This window comes from Pan paniscus, chromosome 14 (assembly GCF_029289425.2).
Source record: "Pan paniscus chromosome 14, NHGRI_mPanPan1-v2.0_pri, whole genome shotgun sequence".
Lineage (NCBI taxonomy): Eukaryota > Metazoa > Chordata > Mammalia > Primates > Hominidae > Pan > Pan paniscus.
In genome coordinates this window covers 38874489-38901183 of record NC_073263.2, presented here as the reverse complement: position 1 = coordinate 38901183, position 26695 = coordinate 38874489, and the positions used below count along the sequence as shown (strand labels likewise).

The window sequence follows — 26695 nt, the reverse complement described above, 5'->3', positions numbered from 1 at the left end:
ATCATTTAAAGAACCAGATACCCTGATAGGTGGAAAAAAAAAATTGCTCTACATTCTTTTTTTCTCAAGTCTATTTTGGCTTGGTTATTTCAGTGTGGATCGTTCCTACTCTTTTATTTATGCCTTTGTAAAGCTTCATTCAGTGGCTTGCAGAGATTTATAGCAGGGAAATTCAAGCAATTGCGGGAAAAAGGAAATCTCTTAGAAAACCTGTGGGAAATAAGATTTCTTGAGATATGGTTACAAAACTATTGGGGAGAATATGCTAGTCTCTCTTTTATTCTTTTTTTTTTTTTTTTTTCAATGTTGTCCTTTTATTAGTTTAAAAAAAAAAAGACATACCTGAGTTTGCCTTTTCAGATGTAAAGTACTTAAGGACATTTAGGAAATTGAGCTGTTTCATTCTAATTATTTTTTGTATTATGTGTTCTCAACCATTATATTCTTTCCCATCATTTCAGCCAGAATATATAAAATATAAAACAGAAAGAAGCCCCTTTTTATCATTAGTGGCTCTGTTGTCAAATAGTCATTCCTGAGAGCTGTGGACATTTATAGAATGCTGTTGCCCTTGTACTAAGAAATCAAGACTGAAATAATTTTTTTGTTCTTTCTGGTTTTGTTGTTGCGTTGCAATTGTTTTATGCCACAGTTATTGATTATTCATTGCAGTCATTAATGATGCCTGTCTCTTTTTATTCTCTCACTTCTAATTTGTGCCCTTTCTAAAGATCATAAATCATTTTAAAATCATACTATGAAGGAACAATCTTCAGTCCTTTTTTCTGAGGATTTTGTGTCTTTTTTGATGTTGTTATTGTTGTTGTTGAGACGGAGTCTCACTCTGTTGCCAGGCTGGAGTGCAGTGGCGTGATCTTGGCTCGCTGCAACCTCCACCTTTCAGGTTCAAGAGATTCTCCTGCCTCAGCCTCCTGAGTTGCTGGGACTACAGGCGTGCACCACCAGACCCAGCTAATTTTTGTATTTTTAGTAGAGACAGGGTTTCACCATGGTGGCCAGGATGGTCTTGATCTCTTGACCTCATTATCTGCCCACCTCAGCCTCCCAAAGTGCTGAGGTTATAGGCATGAGCCACCATGCCCAGCCTGTATTTTTTTTTTTTTTCCTTTGTCGCCCACTGCAACTTTTGCCTCCTGGGCTCAAGTGATTCTCCTGCCTCGCCCTCCCAAATAGTTGGGATTACAGGTATGCACAACAATGCCTGGCTAATTTTTGTAATTCTTAGTAGAGACAGGGTTTCACCATGATGGCCAGGCGGGTCTCGAACTCCTGGCCTCAAGTGAGTGACCCACCCGCCTCGGCCTCCCAAAGTGCTGGGGTTACAAGCATGAGCCACCATGCCCGGCTGGATTTTATATCTTTGAAGCATTGATGTTTATATGTTCTGGCTAGTAGTTTTTAACCTCCTGATTTGGGGTCATGTTTTGGATAGGTGGAGATGTTATTAATACTTAATTGATATCTGGCTAAGTAAGCTACTGTGGGTTAGCAACTGGATGTTTTGATGACACTGGTAGAACAGTTAAATGTTATGGTAACCTTTGATCTTCAGACTGATTTTAACTTAAGGTCTCCAGACCGTTTAAGTGGCTCATATTCCATCAATAGGCTTCAGAGAAATTGAGAATCTACTGAAATGCTTTGCAATTTTCATAGGCTTTTGGACATGTGCTTTTTTCTGGAGAGAATATTCATAGCTTTTGTTATTATTCAAATGGATTCCTGACACCTGAAGACTTAGAACCTATATAGTAAACAACATTTGGAAGTCTTACATGGGAAAGCTTAGAGATCTGAACTCTAGACCTCACCTCCCAACAATCCTCAAACTCCCCCAGAAAGCTAGAACACAGTTGAACCCCTTTGACTTGATTTCATTATCTACGAAAGTATTTGTTAAGGGATTTTATACAGAAACGCACCTCTGCTTACAAGAAGCATTATGCAAATAAATACTCCCATACAACAGTTCCTTTTTATTTTTATTTTTTAAGACATTTTTGTCTTTTTTATTATTTCAAATTTTATTTTAGATTCAGGGGATACATGTTCAGGATTGTTACATGGATATATTGTGTAACACTGGGGTTTGGGGTACAAATGATACCACCATCCAGGTAGGGAACATAGTACCCCATAGGTAGTTTTTCAGCCCTTACGCCTCTCTGTTTTGCCTCACTCTAGTGATCCCCTGTGTCTGTTGTTCCCATGTTTATATCCATGCCATGCACCAGTTCTAATTCAAAATCACATCTGTGAAAATGAGTGTTCAGCCTTCCTAGTGAATTGAATATGCTTCCACTTAGGATCTTAGCTAGTTTCATTAGTGCCGCTGTTGGAGATGGTTCTTCACAGATCTCTTGTGTGTTAGCACAACTTGTCAGCACAGACACTCTATTCTGAACTATCATTTCGAAGACGTTTGTGTAGTAAACAGTCTTGGAAGTAGAGCAGAGGATAGGTGTGTTTAGTGTCCATTATAATAAAAATAATGCCTTTCTCTGGGGTAAATAAAGATTGGGCAGATTTTATTGCAGTCCATTATAAAAGATTCGAGTTCCCTTAGTTTGGGTTCCTCAACTGTGACACAAACCCACTATGTTTGCTGCATTCATCTGGGCTGTTTTGCATCAGCCCCTGTGAGGAGAGGGCAACAAAGGGAGTGGACATAAACATGAAGCTCACGCTGCCTGCTGTGCTGTGAGTAATACAGTCCTTTATCTCTGATCCAGGAGTCTCCTGTCTTTTGCCAGTGTCCACAAAATTGTGATAGTATAACTTGTTACATTGCAAATAGAGTAAAATATCAAACCCTTCACAGTTCTTAAGACTACTGTTACAATGCCTATAGTTCCTTGAAAAATACTTCATCATAGACAGTGATATATGGGTATTATTTAAGGGAAACCACAACTCGAGTGCATATTCCAGACTGGATACTCATGGGTGCTAGTACAAGTGGTTCTGTTATTCATATCTTGACTAACACTGGAAGCTTTACTAATTAGCACAGCAATGATCAAAATGGACTTTTATTGGTAGAATTAGATCTTATTAAATAGCATGATGAATATTAAAAATGGACTTTCATTGGTGAAATTAAAAATACTCAAGATTGTGGATTGGTAGAATCCACATAAGTAGTTAGAGACACTCCCTATTTTTGCTTGCAAGGATTTAAGCATCCATCCAGTCATAGTGTTATCACTCTAAGTCTGAGTGATATTCAAAATATTTAATAATCAATATGTCATAGGCTATGAAAAATGTGAGCTAAAACAAGTACTGGCCACGTGCAGAGGCTCCCATGGGGCCCTCCTTTGCCAGGCACTAGCCCTTTGGTTTCTGGGATGTGAGGCAAGGATTCCCTAGGGTTTTCAAGGGAAGAAAGGGTTTTGGGGGAACTTGGGGCAGTGGCTGTTTACCTACAGACAGAGGTACATATTTTAGTATTTTGATACCCAGTACAGCCTTACTGATGCATTCCATCTGTGCCCTCACTGTTCTTAGGAATGGTATCCACAGCTTGATCATCCCTAAAGTGTTCAGTTTCTAGTCTCTGGTTTGGAAGATTTCTGGTTTTTTGTTGCCAAAGAGAACAGAATCCTGCCATGGAACCTTGCCGCATTTTCCCTAGCAGTTTATTCAAGAAGTTGGTCGTCCAAATACCTGAAAAGAGAGCTAGGACTTAACTAGCTCCCAGGTCAGTTTGATGTTTTGTGCCTGCTTTTTGATGGCTATTTGTTGAATAACTGTCTGTATGTGTAGGAGGATTTGTTCCGAGACTTGCTTTCATTATAAGTTGGAAATGAGATTGTCGAAGAGTATCTTACCATGTCTTGCACTTTTTCAACAGATTGTAATTTACCAAAAAGAGTCTCAAGGCTATGCTTGCCCAAATTGAATGAGGTTCATTCCCAAGAGCTACTGTACAAGCAAAAAGGGATCATCAAGGAAGACCTTTTAGATTGAGGGCAGCTAACAAACATCAAAGCAGTGCTTGCTGCAGTTCCGTTCCGGTTCTCTAGGTATGTAACCGGATACCTAGAGAGTATATTCAGAGACTGCTTGGTGGCCAGTGGTAGTATGACCGGTACAGACAGGGAGGGCAGATAAATAACATCACAAGGAAATGCAGCACCTCTTCACATGGGTTTTATAGGAAAATGGCTGCAGCCATAGTTCACATGGAGGAGCAGTAATTAGAGACAGACTGGTTCTTTTCACACTCTCTTCTGGGCAGTCCATGAGTCAGAGGAGCTGGATTTCAGGTATTTCCAGCCTTTATAAATAGCAGCTACAGACAGAAACTGAAGGATAATCTTTATCACCATACACTAAATAAAGCCTGATTGGTTATCTTAGCCACCCCCACCTGGAGATCAGATTCTGTGTCAGTTCACAGTGTGAACACAAAGGCCACCACTATACATTGAGCCAACATGTTTGCTTTATCATCTTAACAGTACCTCATCTCTAAGGAAACTTTTAGGATGGATTCAGTGCTAAGAAGCAAGGATTGATAGCAGCTGTGCTAGCAGATACTCAGCTGGCCAGACAAGACAAAGGGTAAACCATTTTTTGTGTGTAAGTGGCACAAATGTGTATGTTAAGAAAACTATTGGGTGGGGGGTTGAAGGGTGCAGCAAACCACCATGGCACATGTATACCTATGCAACAAATCCGCATGTTCTGCACGTGTATCCCAGAACTTTTACAGTTAATTAAAAAAAAAGAAAAGAAAAGAAAGAAAACTATCCACCGGGCCACAGAACAGAGGTCCATTTGATTGGTGTGATCATAAGAATTCAGAAGCTGCTCCACTCGTCCTGCTGAAATGTGGTTATGTTTCTGGAGAAGCCAGAGTATTTCTGTTTCTTTTGCCATTTCTCTGCATTGGGGGAATGCTAAATAGACAGAGCATCTGCCACCCTTTCCATGGCATGTGCTTCCTACTGGGATTTCAGGATGGGGTGACACAGGGCCTTGACTCAGTGGAATTTAGGAGGAAGGACCCTGGATGGATCTGATGGAAGGAAAAATAATTAGGTTTGGTGTGGTATGAAAGGGAAACCCCACAGGACTCTAGATAAGAGGGGAAGTGCAGAGAGTTTGTTCCTGTGCAGCCATACCCAGCAACATCACCTGGACATCTAGTTCGCAGATCTTCCAGGGCCGGTTTCTCTGATTGGCCCATCTCTACTCTCTTCCCTGCCACATAACCCTGCCCCTTTTGTTTTATATCGATCTCATTTCCACAAGTAGTTTACTTATATTGACATGAAGTACAGTCACGCACTACATAATGATGTTTCAAATGATGGATCACATGTGTGATGGTGGACCCACCAGATGAGGATGGAGCTATGTAATGGAGTAGGCTATACCATCTACGTTTGTGTAAGTATGCTCTATGATGTTTGCACAATGACAAAATCACCTAATAATGCTTTAGCAGAGTGTATCTCCATTGTTAAGCAATATATGTCCCAATGTGTATCTGTATCCCAACGGCCTGGTTTATTGATGAAAAATTTGTTTTTTTCCCATAACTTTATAGCTTTTTGTTCTGGGTGTGTGAAATTAAAAGAGCAGGCAGGTGATTATGTGGTGCAAGTACCCAAAGAGTCAGGACTGCATTTTTAGATTAGAGTAACCCAGCATCACCGGCCTGCTTTAGACTGGGAGCCAGGAAATTATAAATTATAAACAAAGAATAGGATTCAGCTACTGAAGAGAACACATTCAAGAGACATGGGAAAGCCCTGTCGGTGTCCTGGGAGGAGTGTTCTCATTGGGAAAGTACGGGAGATGGCTTACATCAGGGGTTGGCAAACTATGGGCCAAATCTAGTTTGCATGTTTTTGTAAATAAAATTTTATGGGAACACTGCCATGCTCATGTGTTTATTTGGTGACCGTGGTTGCTTTTGAACTACAATATTTACTATCTGGCTTCTTTCAGAATAAGGTTGCCAACCCATGACCTAAATGATCCTTCTCCTAGGTCCCTCTGTCTCTAAAATCTGTGATGCTATGATGCTCTGGGTGGCAGAAGTGACAAGGATAAAGTCAAAAGGATGCAGAAACAGAGGGGTGATGCACTGGCTTTTGACAAGGCTTGAATTTAAAAGAGGCTCTGTCCTGTTCAGGTCTAATCCCTTTCCTCTAATCCCTGCCTCCCATCCCTTCTGCCTTCCTGTCTTGCCAGGAGCACTCACAGCTGGAGCTGCCTGGAGATGACTTTGATTGCACAAATAGTCTTTCTCTTTGGAAGACAGACTTTGCTTGTATAAAATCCTTCAAATGTATCAGCTGGAAAAACCCCTTTTTTCAGTGGGAAATATTGTTTCCCACATCGAATATATAACCACTTTACCTTGCCAGGCTGGGGAAATTCTGTGGAGGAAAATGGGCTCTGTGCCCCGATGTGTTTCCCTCGTCCTCTGGGCAGCTCCTGCTGGAGAAGATGGATGACACTCTGTTCCTTCCCCACTGGACACAGGTCCTGCACACTTATTCATCTCCTGAATTGTCTCACGGGAACATTGTATGATTCGTGCTGGGGTGTCATCTTTATTTAATTGATTCAATTTGTAGGTTGTTTGCTCAGTTGGGTATGGTTGGCAGGAATGGGATGAAGTTTTGTGTTAGATGGGATGTGGCCAGAGGGCAGGAACCAACTGAGCTGCCTCACTGTGTGCTGTGCTTAACAGAGCCACACGGAGTGTAAGAGGGTCATTGAGTATTTTCATGAGGAAAATTCCAGAATAAAAATGGCCATTATGCAGGTGTCTCATTTTGCATATCATATGGTCAATATGTTTATTGATTTCTTGCTCCTTAAACTTACAAGAGTAAAAGTCCCCACTGATTTTGTATATACTTATACATATACATACACCCATTGTATTAGTCCGTTCTCACACTGCTATAAAGAACTACCTGAGACTGGGTAATTTTTAAAGAAAAAAGGTTTAATTGGTGCACAGTTCCACAGGCTGTGGAGGAAGCATGGCAGGGGAGGCCTCAGGAAACTTACAGTCATGGCAGAAAGCAAAGGGGAACCAGGCACGTCTTACCTAGCCGGAACAGGAGGAAGAGAGAGAAAGGGGGAGGTGTTACACTCTTTTAAACAACCAGATCTTGTGATAACTCACTCACTATCATAAGAACAGCAAGGGCGAAGCCCACCCCCATGATCCAGTCACCTCCCACCAGGCCCCTCCTCCAACACTGGGGATTATAGTTTGACATGAGATTTGAGCAGGGACAAAAATCCAAACCATGTCACATAGATATTTTCAAATTCTTGTTTATATTTGTGTAATTTTGATTTTGGAGTAATTTTAGATATATAGAAAAGCTACAGAATAATACAAAGAAGTCCTATATTCCTTTCACCTGGATTCCCTTAATGTTTGATTTCATCACACTGGGTTTATCAATCCCTACCTCCCTCCTGCCCTTTTCCCTCCTTCTGAGACATGCTGCCCTCCCAACCGTAGATACTTAAGTGAGTAATTCCTAACAATAACATTCTCTTATCTGGCAATACAATTACCAAATTAGGAAATTAACATTGATAAAATGCTATTATCTACAGACCTTATACTGATATATTTTACATACAGAATTATTAATAAAAGAAATGGAACTCATTCCTTTCTTGTGCTGGGTATTGTTTCCTTGTGCTGGGTATTGTTTGTTATGGACTTTCTTTATGCTTACAGTTTGCGACTTGCAAAATATAACAAATGAAAAGCACACTTAAAATCTTAAGAGGCTCAAGGGCCAGGCGCGGTGGCTCACGCCTGTAATCCCAACACTTTGGGAGGCTGAGGTGGGTGGATCACAAGGTCAAGAGATCGAGACCATCCTGGCCAACATGGTGAAACCCCATCTCTACTAAAAATACAAAAATTAGCCGGGTGTCATGGCATGCGCCTGTAGTCCCAGCTACTTGGGATACTGAGGCAGAAGAATCACATGAACCTGGGAGGCGGAGGTTGCAGTGAGCCAAGATCACGCCACTGCACTCCAGCCTGGCAACAGAGTGAGACTCCGTCTCAAAATAAAAAAATAAAAAATAAAATTCTTCAGAGGCTCAAAATTTGAAAGAAAAAAAGTTGCTTTCTTCACTAACTTCATTCTGATGTTAGAAATTGTTAAGATGTCAGAAAAGTATTAATAGTGACGGCATTAGTAATAATAATGATGGCTAGCAATGTCTTCCATCCTCTGCTGTGTAATTTGGGCTCAGCACTGCTGACCCTTGTGTCAAGTCCAGCTACTGGTCAGTGTGTCCTGCCCTTTCACAGATTTGAGCAGCTGTGCAAGTATGAGATCTCAGATAGGTATTTTCTGGTAAATTCTTGTGTTGATGATGGCCAGCACCATTTCTTTGGGGGACAATAACTGGTACAAATAAATGGGCACAAACCTGTTATTTTCTTTTGCCCACAGTCTCTTACCTTGAAAGTGGAGCTAAAACATTTGAGGGGGCGGGCAAGAGAGACTCAACAGAGCAAATGAAAACTATGGCTCTTCAGCAAAATTTTTGTGGGAATCCAGAAGGGAAACTTATACCATTGAATATAAAAGAATGCATTTGTAATTCAGAAAGGTTTTTTTTTTTTGTCCCCTTACAATCTGAGGCCCATCTAACACGTGCTCCTATTTGAGCTTAGCGTTTGAACAGCTGGTCATTGCCCTCTAATGCATGTCTCTGTAGAGCTCTTTCCTTACTCCTCCTACTCCAGCTACAGAATGGATTAACCTACACTGGATAAAATTGACAAGGCTGATATATATTTTCCCATCAAAATTCACCCCTAACATATCTACTTAGACATAGCACTGTTCTGTTATGAGCTCTTTGCCGATACACATCTTATCTTTTCTAGAGCATAAATCTCTGCTCCCTTTGACATGCGTGGTTATGGAGAGCGCTTAATGCCATAGCTTGAGTGTGTCAGTTCTTACTGATGAACACATCTGCGTTTTATCTTCTGGTTAGCTCTGTGGAGAAAGTAGGGCAAACAAAAAAGATGAAGGGAGTCTTTAAAAAATGTCTTGGCTGGGCACAGTGGCTCATGCCTGTAATCCCAGCACTTTGGGAGGCTGAGGCAGGCGGATCACGAGGTCAGGAGATCGAGACCATCCTGGCTAACACAGTGAAACTCTGTCTCTACTAAAAATACAAAAAATTAGCTGGGCGTGGTGGCGGTCTCCTGTAATCCCAGCTACTCTGGAGGCTGAGGCAGGAGATTGGCGTGAACCCGGGAGGCAGAACTTGCAGTGAGCAGAGATCGTGCCACTGCACTCCAACCTGGGCGACAGAGCGAGACTCTGTCTCAAAAAAAAAAAAACAAAAAAAAACAAAAAAACAAAATCCTGTCTCCTCTTTTTGTTGAAGTGGCTCCAATACTCTAAGCTAGAACATCATACATCGAGGCACACTGTGTGCTTTGGGGAAAGGTGTCATCCAACTTTTAAGAGAGTCCAAATCCTACCATGAAGTCCTCTAAATCTGATAATAAATAACAGAACAGGTCAAAAGAGCCTTGTATGTTAGAGTCACATTAGAGAGCAGAGCTGCAGTTTTTTTTTTTTCTTTTTCAATGTTTATTTTAGATTCTGGGGGTACATGTGCAGGTTTGTTACAGAGGTATATTGTGTGATGCAGAGGTTTGGAGTATGATTGAATCCGTCACCGAAGAAGTGAGCATAGCACCCAATAGGTAGATTTTCAACCTTTGTCCTACCTCCTTCTCCTTGTATTCCCCAATATCTATTGTTCCCATCTTTATGTACATGTTTATCCAGTATTTTGCCCCCATTTATAAATGAGAACATGTGGTATTTGCTTTTCTGTTTCTGCATTAATTTGCTTAGGAAAACGGCCTTTATGTTGATTTTTTTTTATGGCCACGTAGTATTCCATGGGGTATTTGTATATTTTCTTTACCCAGTCCACCATGGATGGGCACGTGCCTTTGCTATTGTGAATAGTGCTGCAGTGATCAATACCGGTGCATGTGTCTTCTTGGTAGAACAATTTATTTTGGGCATATACCTAGCAGTGAGATTGTTGAGTTGAATGGTAGTTCAACTCTTAGTTCTTTGAGAAATCCCTAGACTGCTCTCCACAATGCCTGAACTAATTTACATTCCCGCCAGCAGCGTATAATTTCCCTTTTCTTCACAGTCCTGCCAACACCTATGTTTTTAGGTGTTTTGTTTTGTTTTGGAGACAGAGTCTCACTCTGTTACCAAGGCTGGAGTGCCGTGGTGTGATCTCGGCTCACTGAAACCTCCGCCTCCCGGGTTCAAGTGATCCTCCTGCCTCAGCCTCCCGAGTAGCTGGGATTACAGGCGCCCGCCCTGCTGATTTTGTATTTTTGGTAGAGATGGGGTTTTACCATGTTGGCCAGGCTGTTCTTGAACTCCTGACCTTGTGATCCACCCGCCTCGGCCTCCCAAAGTGCTAGGATTACAGGCGGGAGCCACTGCACCCAGTCTATTTTTTCACTTTTTAACAAAAAATGACTTTTTAACAAAAGTCATTCTGACTGGTGTGAGATGGTATCTTGTGGTTTTGACTTGAATTTTCTGATGATTAGTGATGATGAGCATTTTTTCTTTCATGTTTGTTGGCCGCTTGTATATCTTCTTGTGAGAAGTTTCTGTTCATGTCCTTTGCCCACTTATTAATGTGGTTATTTGGTTTTTCCTTGTTGAATTGTTTAAGTTTCTTACAGATTCTGGATATTAGGCCTTCGTCAGATGCATTGTTTGTGAATATTTTCTCCCATTCTGTAGGTTGTCTGCTTACTCTGTTGATCATTTCTCTTGTTATGCAAAACCTCTTTAGTTTAATAAGGTCCCACTTGTTGTTTTTTTTAATTACAATTGTTTTTGAGGACTTAGCCACAAATTCTTTACCCACACCTATGTTGAAAGGGTGTTCACTAGGTTTTCATCTAGAATTTTTATAGTTTGAGGTCTTACATCTAAATCTTTAATCTTTTGAGTTAATTTTTGCACATGCTATAAGGAAGGTGTCCACTTTTATTCCTCTGCATATGGACAGCCAGTTATACCAGCACCATTTATCGAATAGGGAATCGTTTCCCCATTGCTTACTTTTGTTTACTTTGCCAAAGATCAGATGGTTGTAGGTGTGCAGTTTTATTTCTAGGTTCTCTATTCTGTTCCATTGGTCTCTGTGTCTGTTTTTGTACCAGTACCATGCTGTTTTGGTTTTTGTAAATTTGTTGTATAGTTGAAGTCAGGTAATGTGATGCCTCCAGCTTTATTCTTTTTTCTTAGGATTGCTTTGGTTATTCGGGCTCTTTTTTGGTTCCATACGAATTTTAGAATTTTTTTTCTAATTTTATGAACAATGATGTTAGTAGTTGATAGGTTGCTCTGAGCAGTATCTGCCAACCTACAAAGTTGGTAGATTGCTTTGAGCAGCATGGTTATTTTAATGATATTGATATTAATGGTTGGTAGCTTTTTAAGTTTCTGATTTCTTCCAATTTATGAACATGGAATGTTTTTCCGTTTGTTTGTGTCATCGATGATTTCTTTCAACAGTATTTTGTAGTTCTTTTTGTAGAAATCTTTCACTTCTTGGTTACATGTATTCCTAGGTATTTTATTTTTTTGTGGCTATTGTAAATGAGATCGCATTCTTGATTTGGCTCTCAACTTGAATATGATTGGTGTATAAAAATGCTACTGATTTTTGTGCATTGATTTTGTATCCTGAACCTTTACTGAAGTAATTGAAGAGTACTAGGAAGCTTTTGACAGAGTCTTAAGGGTTTTCTAGGTATAGAATCATATCACCAGCAAAGAGAGATAGTTTGACTTATACTTTTCCTATTTGGATGCCATTTGTTACTTTCTCTTGGCTGGTTGCTCTGGCTAGGGAGCCCAGTACTATGTTGAATAGGAGTGGTGAAAGTTGGCGTCTTTGTCTTGTTCCAGTTCTCAAGGGGAATGCTTCTAGGTTTTGCCCATTGAGTATGATGTTGGCTGTGGGTTTGTCATAGATGGCTCTTTTTATTTTGAGGTGTGTTCCTTTGATGCCAATTTGTTGAGGGTTTTATCATGCATTAGAATTGGTACAAAACTCTTCTTTGAATGTCTGGTAGAATTTGACTGTACATCCATTTGGTACAAGGCTTTTTTGATTGGTAGCTTTTTACTTTTTTTGTTTTGTTTTGTTTTATTTATTTTTTGTTTGAGACAGGCTGTGGCTCTGTTGCCCAGGCTGGAGTGCAGTGGCACCATCTCGGCTCACTGCTACCTCCACCTCCCAGGTTCAAGCCATCCTGTCACCTCAGCCTCCCTAGTAGTTGGGACTATAGGTTCATGCAACCACACCCAGATACTTTTTATATTTTTTAATAAAGATGGGGTTTCACCATGTTGCTCAAGGTGGTCTCGAACTTCTGAGCTCAAGTGATCTGCCAGCCTTGGCCTTCCAAAGTGCTGGAATTACAGGTGCAAGCCACCATGCCCAGCCTGATTGGTAGCTTTTTAAGTTTCTGATTCAATTTCAGAACTCATTATTGGTCTGTTCAGGGTTCAATTTCTTCCTTGTTTAATCTTGAGAAGTTGTATGTTTCCAGGAATTTACCTATTTCCTCTAGATTATTGACTTTGTGTGCATGGAGATGTTCATAATAGTTTGTGAGAGTCTTTCGTATTTCTGTGGGATTGGTTATAATGTCATCTTTGTCAATTCTGATTGTGCTGTTTTGGATCCTCTCGCTTTTTCTTTGTTAATCTAGCTAGCAGTCTATCTATCATGTGCATCCTTCCAAAGAACCAAGTTTTGGTTTGATTGAGCTTTTGTATGAATTTTTACATCTCAATTTTGTTTAGTTCTGCTGTGATTTATTTGTTTTCTTATGTTTGCTTTGGTGTTAGTTTTTTCTAGTTTTTCTTTTCCCACAGATATGATGTTAGATTATTAACTTGAGATCTTTCTAACTTCTTGATGTAGGCATTTTGCGTTATAAAGTGTCCTCTCAACACTTCTTTTGCTGCATCTCAGATATTTTGTTATGTTGTGTCTCTGTTTTCATTGATTTAAAAGGATTTTTTAAATTTCTGCCTTAATTTCATTGTTTATGCAAAAGTTATTCAGGAGTAAGTTAATTTTCATGTAATTATGTGGTTTTGAGAGATCTTCATGGTATCAATTTCTATTTTTATTTCAGTATGGTCAGAGAATGTGCTTGGTATGATTTTACTTTTTAAAAATTTATTGAGACGTGCTTTATCGCTGAACATGTGGTCAATCTTAGCATATGTTCCTTGCACAGATGAAAATAATGTGCATTAAGTGGAATATTCTGCAGGTGTCTGTTAGGTCAAATTGGTCATGTTGAGTTTAAATCCAGAATTTCTTTTTTTGGTTTTCTGCCTTAATGATCTGCGTAACACTGTCAGTGGGATCTTGAAACCCCTCACTATTTTTGTGTGACTGTCTAAATCTTTTCATGGGTTTAGAAGTGCTTCTTCTATTAATCTAGGTGCTCTAATGTTGGGTGTTTATACACTGAGGATAGTTAAGTCTTCTTGTTGAATTGAACCCTTTATCATTATGTAATGCCCTTCTTTGTCCTTGTTCACTGTGGTTGGTTTGAAGTCTGTTTTATTGGACATAAGAATAGCAACCCCTGCTCTTTTTTGTTTTCCATTTGCACAATACATCTTTCTTCCTCCCTTTACTTTGAGCCCATGGTTGTTATTACATGTGAGATGGGTCTCTTGAAGACAGCAGATGGCTGGGTCTTATTTGTTTTACCCAACTTGCCACTCTGTACCTTCTAAGTGGGGCATTTGTACCATTTACATTCAAGGTTTATATTGACATGTGAGGTTTTGATCATGTTATCATGTTGTTAGCTGGTTGTTTTATACTTGATTGTGTGATTATTTTATAGGATATGTGTGCTAGGTACTTAAATGTGTTTTTGTGGTATCAGGTACTACTCGTTCATTTCCATGTTTAGAGGAAGGACATCTGGTAAGGCTGGTCTGGTGGTAATGAATTTCTTTAGCATTTGCTTCACTAAGAAGGATTTTATTTCTCCTTTGCTTGTGAAGTTTAGTTTGGCTAGAATGAAATTCTTGGTTGGAATTTGTTTCCTTTAAGGATACTGAAAATAGGCCCCTAATCTCTCCTGGCTTGTAAATTTTCTGCTAAGAAATCTGCTGTTAGCCTGATGAGGCTACCTTTGTAAGTAACCTGACCCTTTTATGTAATGGCCTTTAAGATTTTTTTCTTTCATGTCAACCTTGGAGAGTCTGATCACTATGCATCTAGTATGGTACCTTGGTGGGGTTTTTAGAATTTTTTGAATTTGAATGTTGACTTCCCTAGTGAGATTGTGGAAATTTTCATAGACTATATCCTCAACTGTGTTTTCCAGATTGCTTACTCTCTCTCCTTCTTTCTCAGAAATGCCAGTGAGTCGTAGGTGTGGCCTCTTTCCATAGTCCCATATTTCTCAAAGGTTTTGTTCATTCTTTTTCATCCTTTTTCTTTATTTTTTCCTGAATGAGTTGATTCATCAGACTGGTCTTTGAGCTCTGAGATTCTTTCCTCAGCTTGGTCTATTCTGTTATTAATGCTTCCAACTGTATTATGAAATTCATGCAGTGAATTTTTCAATTTCACAAGTTCAGTTTGGTTCTTTCTTAAAATGGCCGTGTCTTTTTAATCTCTTGGATTATTTTACTGGTTTCCTTGGATTATTTTACTGGTTTCCTCGGGTTGGATTTTAACTTTCTGCTGAATCTTGTTGAACTTCTTTCCCATCCATATTCTGAATTCTATGTCTGTTATTTGAGCCATTTTAATCTGGTTAGCAGCCATTTTAATCTGGTTAGCAACCATTTCCGGAGAGCTAGTACAGTCATTTGGAAGTAAGGAGACCCTCTGACTTTCTGAATTGCCAGAGTTCTTGCCTGATTATTTTTCATCTGAGAGGGCTGGTGTTCTTTTATCTTTTTGAAATTGTTCTTGCTTGGGTGGGGCTTTTTATTTTTTATATTCTTTATTTATCTGAGGGTTTGACTGTGGTGTATGTCATGTACAGTCAATTGGCTTCTTCTGGGTGCTTTCAGAGGCCCAAGGCTCTGTGCAGGATCTTTATTTGTGGCTAGATTCCTGCGCTTCACCAGTGATGTGTGGTGAAAGAATTTTTGTTTGGTGGTGTAATTCAGGCTGCAATCCAGTGGACGGTGCATACATGTAAGGGCTGGCAGATAGGCTCTTACTCAGTGGCACACTTCTTTCATATTTCAGTGCATTCACAGCAGCAGTGGAGAGCTGCAGTTCTTGAGAGGAAATAGTGGTCCCACCCACTGCAGTGCTGCTCTGGTGACTTTGGAAGCATCAAGATGGCCTCCTGGGATATTTTGAAAATAGACTCAATGCATGGGATTCGTGAGATTCTACCATTACACACACCTTCTCACTACCTATTCTTTTGGGGAATACTGTGCAGGGAGCGGTATTCCCATTATATGCATGTGTGCAGCACCTCACCCCCAGGGCACATCCATTAGGAAGCCCATAGAATGCAAAATAAATAGACGCCTTGGAGTTGTGTACAGGACAGCCCTGACAATCAATATGAGTTTATACTTTTTGTAATAAGCAGACATAAAGAAACAGGAGTTTTTTTGTTTGTTTGTTTTTTGTTCTGTTGCCCAGGCTGGAGTTCAGTGGCACAATCTCGGCTCACTGCAACCTCCGCCGCCCGGGTTCAAGAGATTCTCCTGCCTCAGCCTCCCTAGTAGCTGGGACTACAGGCGCATGACACCACACCTGGCTAATTTTTTGGTTTTTTTTAGTAGAGACTGGGTTTCACCATGTTAGCCAGGATGGTCTCGATCTCCTGACCTCGTGATCTGCCCGCCTCAGCCTCCCAAAGTGCTGGGATTACAGGCATGAGCCACCACGCCCAGCCGCAAAGTAGCTTTTAAAAAGCACCACACCCCACAAACATTCTTCTCTCAGCCGTTTTACTTCTACATTTTCTGCCCACCAACCAAGTTTGGTTGGTCTTCTCTTTATAGGCATATGACAAATCATTTTTACTACTTGTCTCATTAAAAGTTTTATTTAGGATCAGGCGTGGTGGCTTACGCCTGTAATCTCAGCACTTTGGGAGGCTGAGGCAGATGGATTATCTGAGGTCAGGAGTTTGAGACCAGCCAGGCCAACATGGTGAAACCCCATCATCTCTACTAAAAATACAAAAATTAGCTGGGCATGGTGGCACACACCTGTAATCCCAGCTACTTGGGAGGCTGAGGCAGGAGAATACCTTGAACCTGGGAGGAAGCAGAGGTTGCAGTGAGCGCCATTGCACTCCAGCCTGGGAGACAGACTGAGACTCTGTCTCAAAAAAAAAAAAAATATATATATATGTGTGTGTGTGTGTGTGTGTGTGTGTATGTGTATATGTGTGTGTGTATATATATATATATATATGTTTTCCCTCTGTCTATTGATCCTTCAACCTTCCTGCCTTTGTTATTAATACAGCAACAAGGATACAATCTAATATGTATCCTTTTTTACCCAAACTTTACATTTAAATATTAACATGTTAAAATTTTCAAAATATCACAGACAAAAGATATTCTGCCTGGATAAATGAAGTCAGTCAGCTTATCATATCCTGACTCAGGCACTATGGCTACAAGGCATTATGGGTGCTCAGCAGTGACTTTGTGGGGAAGGAGAAGTAAATGGGGATCCCATGGAGCTCAAGTTCAAGAAAAGGCACTGTAAACATGGAGGTTTTGTGATAAATGGCATGCAGTCAGAGGGCAGGAACTGCCCGAGTTACAGTGTCCTGTGCTGTGCTTTCCAGAGCAATACAGTACACAGTGGAGGGTGCTACCATGGAGTCTCTGGGTGAAAGTTAAGATGGTATGGTGGCACCAGCCAAACTTCTGAGGGTTCATAGGCAGACAGCAGCTCTGGAGTGGAACTAAAGTGTATCCAGGAGCTGAAGCTCTCAATCAGCTAGGGCTCACACAGAGTCAAGGTAGGGTCAAAAACATTCAGTCTGGGACCATATCTAGAGGCAGTTTCTCCTGCAGGTAGCATTAGTTATCTGTTCCTCAAGCAAGCTTATTTTAGACATCACATTTCCACATCCTTAAAGAAGATGCATTGCCAAAGGTGCCAAGTGTGGTTTCATTGGCTCAGGAATTGGGGCTGTCAAGTCTTTGCAAGGTGCAGACCTTTAGCAATTGAAACCATGCTGTTGAACATGGGCATTGTCAAAGAAAAACTTTGGCTGAATTAAATTTAAAGGAGTTTAATTGAGCAATGAACAATTCGCAAATCAGGCAGCCCCCCTGTATCACAACAGATTCAGAGAGACTACTGGGGTGCCTCATGGTCAGTACAAATTTATAGACAAAAAAGGAACGTAACATACAAAAATCAGAAGTGAGGTACGGAAACAACTGGATTGCGTACAGTTTGGTGTTTGCTTTATTTGAATATAGTTTGAACACTCAGCAGTATATGAGTGGTTGAACTATGGCTGCTGGGACTGGCGAAGACTCAGCAATTATTACGGGTGCGTACTCCTAAGTTAGGTTTTCAATCTTGTCTGCCTATTAAGCTAGGTTATAGTTCATCCACAAGGACTCAAATATAGAAGTACAGAGTTATTCCCAGGCCATATTTAGTTCACTTTAACAGCATGTAGTCTTCTAAGAAGACTGGCAAATTGAAGGGGTAAGGTAAAATATGTTTTATTTTTTTCTCGGGCATATAAGTGCCAAGACAAGTACTATTTAACAAATGAGAAAAATGCATTTGATTAAGATCTTTTTTTATACATTATCTGAGCACAGGAAAAAACTCTGGAATCAGTTTGACCGAAGTTCCGAGTTCAAGCTTTGCTATTTATTTGAGATAATGGGTAAGTTACTTATCCTTCAGTTTCTGCATCTTCAAAGTGAGAATAATGTTGGAAAGTATAAACAGATCAAGGATCCTAGACAAAAATGATTAAAGGAGAGACCCCTTCATAACTTGTAGCCCTTCACTTGCTGTCTATATATGACAGCTGTTATATGACGATTAATTTTGTATTTCTATTCTTAGCACAAGTATAATGTCTGATAACCATTCATGCCACAAATGTGTATCGGTTGTTGTGATCAGGTCATCATACTGAGTGCCCGAATAGAACATTGAAATAAGCAGACAGTCACACTTGGTAGGCTCCAAATTGTTAATTGAACAAATTAATGAAAAGGCAGAGGTTAAACTCCAGTGTCCTTAAAAGATGAAACGATCACTGGAATTCCATTGTTATATGTAATAAGACTGGATTCTTTGTACCTCTCTTTCTGTCTCTATCACTTCCAAAAGCTATAGTAAAAACTAATTTGAGCCACCGTAAGAAATCAGCAACATCCCTCCCCACCCCTATCTCTACTCTGGGGCTGCCCTGGAATTCCGCCACAGTCTTTTTCTGTCGACTTGGCAGGTGGCTATGGTATGCTGCTTTCTGTCCCATTAACCTCTATTTTATCTGTCAAGAATAGTATTCCCCATTGTTGAAAGCAGTAATTTGCCAACCAAGCAAGCTTGGAGTCCTGTTTGATGGAGCATTACGGAGAGCAAAAGGGAAAGTTTAAACAGATTTCCTTCTCTAATTTCCTGAAAGGATCACAGACAAAACTTGCCCTCTGGAAAAATGCTTTCTGTTTGCATTATAATAACAAGCATTTATTGCCATGACAGGCGTAGAGGGAGGCCATGGAAGAATGGCCCTGTATTTCCTGGTTTTATTTCGTTTCATTGCTACTTATGAAGAGTATGCAGAAACACTTTTTTTCTATGACTGTAAAACATGGTGCTAATTTCTTGTTATTGAGCACATAGGTTTTAACAATAGGATCATGCTCAGAGAGAAAAATCTATTTTTCCTTTTCCTTTGGAGAAGTTCAAAGTGACAAGCCTGTGCCTGGTAAACCCTTAATCTCTCACAGAATTCTGGATGTTTTGCTTTCACATTTATAGTTTTATGAAAAAATACTGTTGTATCTGGTTTATTTCATTGAACTGAATTTCTACAAAACGTGTAATATACAAGGAATGTTTCAGAATAATACAGCTGATGTGAATGATATGAATTGGAAAGTAAGCTTCATGAGACCAAAGACTGTCTGTATTGTTCCCGGCTGTGTTTCCAGCTTCTATAACATAGCAAAACAGGTAGCAGGAGCTTAAGATTTATTTGTGACTGTTAAATACCTCATATTCCTATCCAACAATACAAATGACAGTTTCAAAGAGGGAATTTTCAGGCTTCAAGCTCTTGAACTCTAGAGGTGGTCATACCCAAACCCATCCCTTGCTTTACACCCAAAATGGGATCCATCTCTTACTTGAGCAATACTTTAGCAAGACCCAAATCTGTCTCCATTTCTCCATTACATTTCCCATCCCCTCACTCCAAGCATACTGTTCCCTGGCCCCCCACATTCACGCTTGGCTCACTCCTGAACATCTGCAGGTCTTGGCTTAGATCTCACTTCTAATTTAAGGCTTTCTTTCACTGACCTGACCGCACTACATAGATCACTTGCAATATGCTGACTTCGCATCCTGGATTTTTTTCTGCAAAGCACGTATCACAATTATCAGTATAGAAATATCTCAGTATTGCTTAATGCTTATTTCCTTGACTAGACAATAAGCTTCTTGATAGCAGGAATTATATTATTCCCAACAAAGCTCCCAGTACCCAGTGATTCATTCATAGTTGGAGCTGGCACTCACTGAATGTTTGTTGAATCAATGAATAAATTGAGAGAGGGAGCGAGGAAAGGAAAAAGGAAGGGAAGAAGAAAATCAAGAATCAGGGTTGGATGACAGTATTTTTTCAGATTTGCTTAAATTCTATTGACACACCTTACTCTAACTAGACTGATCTTGACCATTTTTCCTCAAAAGACATGTATGCATATGTACTTTTGTATATTTTTTGAGGCTACTTTGATTGGCTGGCTATATCTCAATATAATTTGTAATACTAGAACAAATTCATATTAAATCACTTTTTGAATTAATAATTATTTTAAAAATTACTTAGTAAATGAAAAAGCCTTCATGTCTTAAATGAAGGACTCTTTTTCTTTTAAATCACATTGAACATTAACAGCTCATTTTGGACCTTAACCAGTTGTTGAATTTTAATCCCAAATTTTGTAAATCATACACACAAACTTGCATATATGTCTGATTGGTGGCCATATTTTCTTATATCCTCAAACATTTTCTGCTATTATGGTACACTCTTTAAAGATCTTTGCTTAATTTTCTGCCAGTTTTCATCTGATAGACATTTAGCCTGATACGTTAACTACCTGTTTTATGACATAAACAGGAATGGATCCAGATAACAATGACTAGAAATTACAATTACACCTGAGCAAGACAAGGATTTGCCCTAGGAAGAGGGTAGTGTGGGGAGAGTGGGAGAGAGCTGGTGCCGAAAGCTCTGCTCTGCCTCTCTCAGGGGATAGCAGGGCTTGGGTAGGCGGGTGGGGTGGCTTAGCTTCTGACAATGGTAGAAAGTTACAGATCCCTTGACAAAGAAAAGCAAGAAAGTCTTTGTTCATTCACTCCTTAGATCTGGTTCCCCAGAGTGCATCCTGAGATGAGGATTTGAGTTCAAGTGATTGAGGAAATGTGCCAAGGAAAAAACAGTGGGGAAGTGGAAAAGCAAGGTAGGGAAGGAGTAAACACCCAGCAGGGTGCAGTTTGTCATGAGGGTTCAGCCTCAGCCTGAACTCACAGGGCTGGGAACATTCATTATCATTACACTGCAGACTTTGTTCCACCTGGAGGGAAGAAAGCCCGGTGTGCACACTCCAGTACAAGTACATCGTTGGCTGTGGGTCACACCAGGGGACACTTCAGCTGTCAGAGAGCTGGGACAGAGTAATGCCAGTCACTCGTGGGTCCTCTGAAGAGCGTTGCATATATAAGCTATTGGGAGCAAAGCACGAACAGAAGCTGGAGATTGAGAGTCCAGAACCAGCAAAGGGACAGAGAGGAACTGGCTGGAGAATCTACAGCATCGGCTGTAGCTCCCCTGCCACTTACGAGACCCTGAAGCTTAAACTTCTGCTATTTTATTGACTTCTCTGCCAAAAACAAAAGCAAAACCAATACTATCCTCTCTCTCATTGTCCTCTGATAGCCAACCCTTTACTAGCTTCTTTTTCCATCTTTGTTTAATAAATGTGTCTACTGTCACATACACTGTTTTCAAATAATTAGCCTCAGCAATTTTTTCTTAACTGCCAAATAATTAATAAAGAATTATATACTCTACTTTTCATGTTAGGTCATAGAACTATGTATAGGTCAATACATTATGAATAATGAACAATTGATTGTATTCTGTGTTATGAGCCTAGTGCTAAACAGATGGACCACAAATTTTGCCAACTCTTTGAAATGTTCTACACGATTGGCCATCTCTTCTCTACCTATTAATTAATTCCCCCTCATAGATGTATTTAATCTAGCTAAAGAATAATTCAAAATGGAGATTATTCCCAAGACTCACAACCACATTAGTTCATGGTTGTCAGCAAATCTGACCTGTGAAGGGGGACTCGGTTACCCGTGAAAAATGCTTGTTCTATCTGTATTAATGGAGGTCATTGTGCCAGTGAGACCTACCCAGAGGTGGAGAGGTGATCTTTCAGAATCTGTTACCCCGTTAAATTTAACACACTCTCTAGATGAGGCCGGAAATACATACTTGGTTTGGGAAGTTCTCTCCAAAATTTCAGTGCCAAAACAGGACAAGAGTTACTCTTAAAATAAAATGCTAGACTTACTGTTTTTCAGGTATTAGCTGCCTGCCCAGTTTGCTTCCTTTCTGCTTTTCTTTTACCTTGCCTTTCATTCAACAATTATTTATTGGGTGATTACCATAGGCCTGGCATTTCCACGATCTGGAAGTAGAATTTCTGGGTGGAAGGAATCGTAAGTGTGAAGCTCTCATGGCAGCAACAAGGCTGATATGCTCCAGAAAAAGTGGTCAGTGTGGCCAGAGACAAGACACAGGAGAGAGTGCTCATGAAGTGTGAGAGGTCAGCAGGCATTTAAGCCCTCATAGGCTATAGGAAGGACATTGATTTTTGAGAATTCATTAAAGGGGCTTTTTTTTTTTTTTTTTTTTTTGGAGACAGAGTTTTATTCTGCCATCCAGGCTGGAGTGCAGTGGTGCAATCTTGGCTCACTGCAACTTCCGCCTCCCGGGTTCAAGTGATTCTTATGTGTGGGCCACTTGCGCTAATTTGCTCTGTGTGCTTGATGTCTGTGTGCTTATGTAATGGCCTAAGAACTTTTAAGATGTGGAGGCTCTTGATCAAATTTGCCCAGCTAATTTTTGTATTTTTAGTAGAGATGGGTTTTCACCATGTTGGCAAGGCCGGTCTTGAACTCCTGACCTCAAGTGATCCAGCCACCTTGGCCTCCCAAAGTGTTGGGTCATTACAGGGTTTTAAGTAAGAGTGTGGCTTGATCTGATTGATTTTTAAAAAGACAGCTGCCTACTTTGCTGTTGGTGATGATATGAGTAGAAGCAGAGAGACAAGAAAGCAATGACAGCAGACGAGACTGCCTGGGGGATGATCGGGCGTTTGAGAAGGGGCAGGACACAGGATAGATATAGGGGAGAGTGGCAGAGGACTTGCTACTTATTAAGGAGAAGTCCTGGAGCAGCTTATTAAAATTTCCCTGGCCTCAGTCTTCCCTTCTGAAAGATGAGAATGATACTCATATACCTACCACATTGTGTTCCTATGAGAATTTAAGTATTAATATTTACTCCATGTAAAGCTCCATGACAATTTTGAGAAAATGGTAATCAATACACATTTGCTTATTTTTTAATTATTCATTGGATGTGGAAAGGGAGAAATCAAGGATGACACCTAGGTTGAGGACTGAACAACATAGCTTGATGTCTGTGTGCTTAGGTAATGGCCTAAGAACTTTTAAGATGTGGAGGCTCTTGATCAAATTTTGCTGCTGTTGACTCATGGTGACCACAAGCCAATAACTCCCTTAGCTCTGTCTTGCCTTGCCTTTTTATCCGCGCCTGGGGCACATGCTAACTACTTCTCCAGTAAATGTCCAGTGAAGATCCAAAGTTTAATTGCACATTATACCTAACAGTCTTGGAAATTTTCAGCAGGGAAGTTATTAATTTTTCACAAATGAACAAGGTAAAAGTGGCTGTGTTCTGCGGTGAGCAGGTCTATGCAAACCCCACCCCACAGGGTGAGAGGCTGAGAAAAGAGGTGAGGAAAGAGGCTGACATGTCCAGTTTCTCAGAAAGAAACATTTGATAGGGACTTACAAACAGAAGCCATGTCTCTGGCAGCTGTGAGATGGTGGATCTTTGCACCTGCCCTCCAGAAAGCAGCCTTTACATAGCAAGCTTTTAGGGTACAGACAAGTGCAGCTGGTCATGTCTCACACTTTCTTGCCAAAACTTGTGACCTCTAGGGAGATGAGATAAACATCTTTATGAAAGGTTATCTATGCCATAGACATTGTTTCTTTATGGGGGGTTATCTACACTGTGGGAACACCTCGGTATGCAGGAGTCAAACGCTGGTCGTCATTGAGGTTTCGCTTCAATGTCACTCTTGCCAAGCAACAGGCTGTTTTCCTGCAGACTGACTTGTGAAAAGAAGGGATGTGATTTTCTTTCTTTTTTTTTTTTTTTTTTGAGATGGAGTCTCACTCCCTGACCCAGGCTGGAGTTCAGTGGTGTGATCTCAGCTCACTGCAACCTCCACCTTCTGGGTTCAAGTGATTCTCCTGCCTCAGCCTCCTGAGTAGTTGGGATTACAGGCGCCCACCACCATGCTTGGCTAATTTTTGTATTTTTAGTAGAGACGGGGTTTTGCCATGTTGGTCAGGCTGGTTTCAAACTCCTGACCGCAGGTGATCCGCCCGCCTTGGCCTCCCAAAGTGCTGGGATTACAGGCATGAGCCACTGCTCTCAGCCCCATGATTTCCAATCTATGGCCTTTATGTTCAGTGACTGTGAAATCCAAATGTCTTGGTGTTTATGTTTGTATCTAATGTAATGCAAAGCAAGAACCAAAAGGAGGAACATGGTTGCTGTTGAAGCATCATCTGATAAGATGGTAAGACCGGCTGAAAAATGATTAGAATTGAAGCAGAAAGTACAGTGTCCAGTATAAGATATAGAGGCCTTCTTTACTGTGCACACAAAAAGAATAACTTGGATGTCATTAAGAAAGAAAAAGCTAATGAATGCAGAAATCCATTCCATTAACCCATCTGGGGACACCGACCTATTCTTGGGATCTAGAACCCAGATTTGAGTCCTGGCTCACTTTATTCCAAATTATAAGCATATGACTATAGGTAAGTCACCAACTTCTTTAAATGCTGAGAAGCTTTTTTGTCAACCATGTTGAGCTAGTATTCTACCTTATAATGTTGATAAAAGAATTGACAAAGACAATACAGATAAATAAATCTACTTACATATTTTTAATATTTTGGGTTTGTTATGAATATTAAGACTAATCCAACTCTGAGAAATCAGGACCCACTTGGATGCTTGTCATTATATTTTCATTTAAATGACACTTTATCTTCAAGGTGAGTGTTGATCCCAGAAGAATCTGGGAATTTTTGTTTTCTGATTCAGACAGTAGAGAGTAAGTCACTTGACGATTCCACATAAATGGCAGTATTCACCTTAGCATTAGCCATTATCCTTCAAATGGGTTGCCTCCTCAAAGTGGCCCTTTTGCAGAAGGATTGCGTCAACATTTATATTTTTTTCCCTAAAGTACTTTGTTACGCAGGTGAGCTTGGGTGATGTAAGTTACAATTAACTCCTTCATCTCCTATCCTTGTTGCCGCCATTCTTCTCTATTTTTGGCCAGGGTGTGGATATTGGTGGAGGAGACTAGACTTCTCTTAGCCAGTGTGAGAGGTAGACATTGAGATCCTTCTGAAATGCATCCAGCCATTCTTGCTTTCTTCACTGTCAAGATAACTTTCAGCACATTATTATTCCATTTAAGCGAGGATACCATATTCCTAAAGGGTGTTTCAGAACCCACACACTGGAAGCAATAAGAAACCCTGCTGCAAAATCATCCTCATCTGTGACTTTCTTCTTTCCCCTTCCTTTGTCCTTAGGGAAGTGTGAAATCGGCTGGGCCTACTACTGCACGGGAGCAGGTGCCACTGCCGCCATGCTGCTGTGCACGTGGCTGGCTTGCTTTTCGGGCAAGAAACAGAAGCACTACCCATACTGAGATGGAGCCACCAAGAGCAGACAGAGGAGAAGACGGGCCAAAGGGGCTTGGAGAGGTCAAAACATCCACCTACCTTCAAAAGGTGGGATAGTAGTTCTAATCCAATACAATGCTAATAAAATGAAACCCGATAAAATCAGGAACATGATATGGGAAGGAAGGATTGTAGGAGATTTGTGGGGGAAAAAAAAAGGAGAGTATAGAATGATGGAGAAAAATGGACCAAAGGCTAAAAATATTGCAGGGCATTGGGTGTTTCTATTCCACAGAGTATTGTTAATGTACAACACACACACACACACACACACACAACAAATCTACATATACAAACAAGGGTTTGGGTTTTAGTTTTTTTTTTTTTTTTTTAAGGTGAGGACTCAGAAAATCAAAGGGCTAGTAGAAACAGTGTTATGTTGGGAAGCAGGGTACCCCCAAAGATGTTCCCTGTAGGTCACGGCACTCCCAAAAGCACACAAGCACATACAGACATATGCATCCCCACACATGCCCATGCACAAACATGTGGATTATCGCACAGACTGTATGGGAGGTTTAGTGGTGCATTTCTCCTCTGTTTTCTTTTTAATATACATTTAAAATACAGTATTATCACTTTATAAAACATACATTAAGCCTAATAAATGGACCAATAAGCCAAACTATCAGTATTTTGTATATCCTGCATAAACTCTAATTTAGTTCCTCAACATATTTTCAGTGTTTATGCAGACCTTTAGAGTTAAGCCTTTGTATTTCCATGTTATTCAACAATATGCAATATTTCTCTGAGTAGCTTCTGCTATGATATTCTTATGAAGAAAAGGGGCAACTTTCTGTCCACTATAGGAGAGAATTCAGCCGAAGATATGAGAGTAATGAGAGACATTTTCCAGTCATTGGATCGTGTTTTCTTTTGTCCATTATTGTACTGTGCTGTACCACATTTATTTCTATATTCATTTTGTAAAAAATTTAAAAGTGCTATTTTGTTTGTATTTGAAAATCTCTGTGAATAAATTCTCTCTTTGATCAATAGCTAGATGAGTCATGGAGTGTTAATTCAGTCATCGGATTTGCTTCTTTAATTTATCCAATGTAGCTCTTCAACTACTATAGTCCTGTAAAATTTCCTTTTCTCTTTTAAGGCCTCTCATTAATTCACTCACTAATCAACCAGGCATTGTTCTAGGCACAAGTGTATTAAAGATGAGTAAGACAGTTTCTGCTTTCAACGTGAATTCTTTGCAACCAGAATTCTAACTTCC

The 26695-nt window shown here is 40.2% G+C and overlaps 1 protein-coding gene across 1 annotated transcript in view; it reads left to right on the top strand.

Moving 5' to 3' along the window:
* LHFPL6 (LHFPL tetraspan subfamily member 6) overlaps positions 1-26465 on the top strand; it is a 258878-nt gene extending 232413 nt beyond the window's left edge. Inside the window, exon 4 of the mRNA XM_003806909.5 lies at positions 25312-26465. Coding sequence (XP_003806957.1) covers positions 25312-25430 — 119 coding nt within the window. The 3' untranslated portion in view covers positions 25431-26465. The remainder of the gene's footprint in view (positions 1-25311) is intronic.
* Positions 26466-26695: the final 230 nt, after the last annotated feature.